This window comes from Mandrillus leucophaeus, unplaced genomic scaffold (assembly GCF_000951045.1).
Source record: "Mandrillus leucophaeus isolate KB7577 unplaced genomic scaffold, Mleu.le_1.0 Scaffold1067, whole genome shotgun sequence".
Lineage (NCBI taxonomy): Eukaryota > Metazoa > Chordata > Mammalia > Primates > Cercopithecidae > Mandrillus > Mandrillus leucophaeus.
Genome location: NW_012098843.1, coordinates 194,070 through 199,009, shown reverse-complemented (window position 1 = coordinate 199,009; position 4,940 = coordinate 194,070). Strand labels below are relative to the sequence as shown.

The window sequence follows — 4,940 nt, the reverse complement described above, 5'->3', positions numbered from 1 at the left end:
CCAGTTTAGTGAATATAGCTTAGGGGTTTGTTTTTTCAGTCCTGAGGCTTACTAAATATGTTATGACCAATGTCATTCTAGGATACTCTGCCTGCGGCTAGTTTCTAAGACTGGATGAAGTTAAATAGGAATGAACAGGAGTTTGGGACGTGCTGGTTAACAGGTCAAAATTGTGTGATTTTTCAGGTGGCCTCCTGATAGCATCTGCTCATTTTGGTGCATATGTATATGGGACAGACATAGACTACAACACAGTTCATGGCTTGGGTGAGTAGAGATTATAACAGTGTTATAGTCATTGCTGTGCTACCAAATGTACCTTTAAAAATACAGTTGACCCTGGAAGAACACAAGTTTGAATTGAACAGGTCCACTTATACTCAGATTTCTTTCCATCTCTGCCACCCCTGAAACAACAAGACCAATCCCTCCACTTCCTCTTCCTCCTCAGCCTGCTCAGCATGAAGATGATGAGGATGAAGCCCTTTATGATGATCCACTTCCACTTCATGAATAGTAAATCTATTTTTACTAAGTAAAGTAAGTATAACAGTTGGCTATTAGTAGTTAAGTTTTGGGGGAGTCAAAAGATGTATGCATATTTTTGACTGTGTGAGGAGTTGGCACCCCTAACCCCCCATGTTGCTCGAGGGTCAACTGTAGTTTTAGATGGCATTATTTTAATCTTCAGATACAAAATTGTGATATAATTTTACTTGTTTTTGTAAGACTTCATTGGGTATCTACTTTTATGAAGTAATCCAGTGTGTACAGAGTGATTTCCTGGGGGAACACGAAGACGAGTGAGAAAAAGTCCTGCTCTCAGAGGGTTTTAAGGAAGTGCAGGAAAGTGATTACCCAGTGACCAGTCCAGAGCTATAATTTATTAGTTATTATTAATAAATATGCATGATAATGAAACACATTTGGTTAAGGTTATCACCACTCATTTAAAGATTATCACCAAAATTATTCACTAATCATACATTGAGTGTATACTGGATTGATAACTAGTCTTCGAGGTACTATTTATGTTTCTAATTTCATAACTGACCAAAACCTCTTCAAAGTAACTTTAAAGAATCTGCCTTGAACTGAGGGTACTTGAAACAGTCATTTGCTTTACCTTTCAGGTAATTATGGAAAATATTTTAAACTCTAGAAGCTTCAATAATGATGTGTGATTGGATGGAATTGATTCAAACTGAAAAAATATTTCCTTATAGCTTAATGTTATTAAACATGTCATTTGATTGGCGATTTTGAGATGGTTTGTGTTTATGTTGGTATTTCTTTATAGTAACTGGGATCAGCCCTTGTAATACTCTTTTCCTTTTCCTCACCCACTGTAAGTTACTGTATTGGTGAGCATTTATTATGCTTTATTTTCTTTTGAGGAAGTAATTTGATATCTTGTGCTGATGACCTGTCTTTTTTCCTACCTTGACTGTAAAGAATTTAGTAATACTTATTAGGAAAATGAGTTCTAATTTATTAGGTATAAATGGGCTAGCAAGAAAAAGATATTCTTTATCTGAAATTAGTTTTAAAAAGTGCTAAGAATTATTCCAATTTGCTTTTAGTAGAAGCAGTATATTTCTTTTAAGGAAATTGTCTTATATAATTTACTTGAATTTTTATTTATTAAAGTTATGTTTGGAAACTTACGTTGTAACCTTCAGTCTGCTGGGATAGAATTCTGATTGAGGTAGAGTTTCCTTAGAGCATATCCAAGGTAGTCTTAGGTATGCTTCTGTTTCCTATTGTTCTGAACTCTTACTTTATCCTAAAATATTCTGAAATTTGTCCTGTTTTAAAAGTACAAAACGTTTTTAGCAAATCTGTAGAGGCTCTCTAGCTACCACTTTGTTTTCCTCTTCTGTTTGCCAGAATGCTTCTTGAAAAACTACTGTAACTTGTTGTCTCCTCTTCTTCATCTTTCACTCTCTTCTGGCCATTATTTTCCAGCTTTTGTGCCTATCATTCTGCTGAAAACGCTTACAAAGGCCACAGATTTATAGCATTTGACAGTGTTGACCTTCATACAGCCGCTCTTGGTTTCCTTGAGATGGGTCTCGGCAGGTGGTACTTTCACTTTTTTGTTTCTTCTCAATCTACTTGAGGCCCTGCAATTTTCTTTGATTTCTGTTTATTGATTGTTTTTTTTCCAGGCGCATCTACCTATTTTTGACCACTTCTCTTGTCACAATGCATGTTTTTCAGAATTATGTTTTTCTTCTTTTGATTTTATAAGAATAATTATAGAGCAAACATGTAACTACCTCCTAAGTGAACAAAAAGAATGTTATTCAGCCTTATGGAGTCAGTTTAAGATTATATACTGATAACTCCCAAGTCTGTATATTCTGGCCTTCAACTGCCTGCTGCATGTCTCCAACTGCGTATCTTTTTCTGAATGTTCTGCAGGTACCACAAGGTACACCAAGATTGGTATATCTCAAATGAATCTCATCTTTTTACTAAAGCTTGTTTTTCTTCCTGGTTTCTCCGATATTAATCACTGGTGTCATCATCCTAAACTATCATGTCTCCTATACAAGGAACTTAGGAGCTTCTTCAGCCTTCCATCCACTCCTACTTTAACTTTCACTAGCAACGTCTCCATTTTGCCTCCCTTCTCCATGGTCACGACTGCGGCATTTCCCAAGTTCACTCTCTTCTTTTCTGTTTCATTTATCTGATTCATACTATCTCTACACAGGACTGTTTACTGCTGGAAGAAAGGAACCATATTCTCTTCAACTCACTCTTAACTACAAAAATCTTCATACTTGAAAATATCGAATGAATGTTTTAGGGCAGTTTTACTTGAAAGTTGACAGAGCAAGATAAGTTAGACATGAGTACATTTTACTGTTGAAATTAAAGTAACTACTTGTATACATAAAATCAAGATTTTAAATGAAAGCAAATTTTGAATAAATGTAAGTTTCAATGAGTTAAAACATTACTTTTTCTACATGACAGGAAATAAGAATACTCTGTTTAATACTTTCTCTCTTCTTTTTTCTTTCCTTTCAGGAAAGGCTACTAGGAAAAACCAGAAATGGAGAGGACCAGATGAAAACATTAGGGCCAATCTTCGTCAATATGGTTTAGAGAAGTATTACCTTGATGTCCTGGTTTCAGATGCATCTAAACCTTCCTGGAGGAAGGGCACATATTTTGATGCAATCATTACTGATCGTAAGTTTATTTTTATACAAAAGTAGGAGTAGTATTAGTAAAATTTACCAACACATGCACAAAATGCCAACTTGTCAGTGTTTCTCCCATCCACCCCCAGCTTCCTCATCTTGCAAGGAGAAACTTAGGAAGGTAGAGTGGATTACATACTTAACTACATTGTTAAAGGTTTACTGTTTTGTTTTTCTAAACAAATATATTGACTTGCCATCTACTTTTATATCCTTTTATATTAACTTGTCACCCATTTTTCCCTTCAGCTTATTTTTTTGAGGCATATATTTAGTATTTGTTTTTGTATTGACTATAATTGGTTATTATTATACCAACTGGAGCTCAAATGTCATTTGCAATTATGGTGTCAAATTTTGAAGAACAGAGTTTCGGATATCACACATTTCTCTATGTGTAAGCATTTGTGTTTTTGTACTGCCTGTTTTCACTGGCGTCTCCTTTCTAGCATTACAAGAAATTTGGGGTTCTGTGGAACCACTGGGCCTGTGAACCCACTGAGCTTCAGGAATGTGCATGAAAATTTATTTTCCCATTCCTCATGAGGTCGTGAGTTTTTTAGGCAGGCTATCTAAGAATAGGTCTGCCTTTTCTATATAGTATTTGACAGTAAATCTGTAAATAGTGGCAAAATTGAGCCCTTCTATCTCAGCTCTCTTTAGTTCTTTGCTAACTTAGATTTTTTTCAAATGTAACAAAAGAAAAGTTATCAAGGCATTATGGTTTCAGTGTGAATATACTTTATGAAAATTTGGTGATTTTTAAAAGGTAACAGTTTGCTTTATTATTTGCTCTCCCACTCTGTGTTTCCTTATATAAAATACATTTTTTTTTTCTGATCAATTTAAGAGTAAGTGGTATACATTGTGGCCTATTACTCCTATACTTCAGTGTGTATTTACTAAGAATAAAGATAGCCTCTTGGTAAAAATACAGTTACCAATTTCAGTAAATTGATAAAATACTTTCATCTACAGTTTGCCATTCAGTTTTGTCAGTTGACTCAGTAATAGCTTTTATGGCATATATTTTCCCTTTAGGACAGGATCTACTCTAGGGTCAGGTATTGCATTTAGTAATGATATCTTTTAGGCCTCTAATTTGTAACACTTCCACAGCTTTTCTTAATGACTTTTATGATGTTGACATATTTTAAGAAGACAGTTGCTCCTCCCCCAAGTCTTTATGTTGTACATTTTCAGTTGGATTTGTGCATCGGTGATGCTGTGTTCTTCTCAGGGTGTCACGTTTGAAGGCAACATGGCTCTTTGTCCTTGATCAGTGATTTGGTGACTTTTGACTATCTGTGTTACCTTTGTTTTCTGTGTAGCTCCATATGGTATCAGAGAATCTACAAGAAGAACAGGTTCACAGAAGGAGATACCAAAGGGGATAGAAAAATGGTAAGTGAAATTTAAATATGATGTGTTACTACTTTGAGAAGAAGCATGTAGCTTCCGTGATAACTTAGCATTCTTAAAATTGTTCACTGATTTTGAAATTTTGTTTCTTTTGTGTAGTCCAGGAAGCCATGTTCCTGTTTCCTTGAGTTATCATCTGAGTGATATGTTTCTTGACCTGTTAAACTTCGCAGCTGAGACCCTCGTGTTGGGTGGAAGACTAGTCTATTGGTTACCGGTGTATACGCCAGAGTATGTAATCTTAATTTTATTTTTAATGTCATTTTTCTTACAATATTTGCATATCTACTATAATTTTTT

General features: G+C 34.9%; 1 protein-coding gene across 1 annotated transcript in view; it reads left to right on the top strand.

Moving 5' to 3' along the window:
* Positions 1-4,940, top strand: part of TRMT11 (tRNA methyltransferase 11 homolog (S. cerevisiae)) — a 74,137-nt gene that overhangs the window by 34,452 nt on the left and 34,745 nt on the right. The window contains exons 8-11 of the mRNA XM_011984997.1: positions 187-267; positions 3,043-3,207; positions 4,550-4,622; positions 4,740-4,871. Of these exons, the coding sequence (XP_011840387.1) occupies positions 187-267; positions 3,043-3,207; positions 4,550-4,622; positions 4,740-4,871 (451 nt within the window). The remainder of the gene's footprint in view (positions 1-186; positions 268-3,042; positions 3,208-4,549; positions 4,623-4,739; positions 4,872-4,940) is intronic.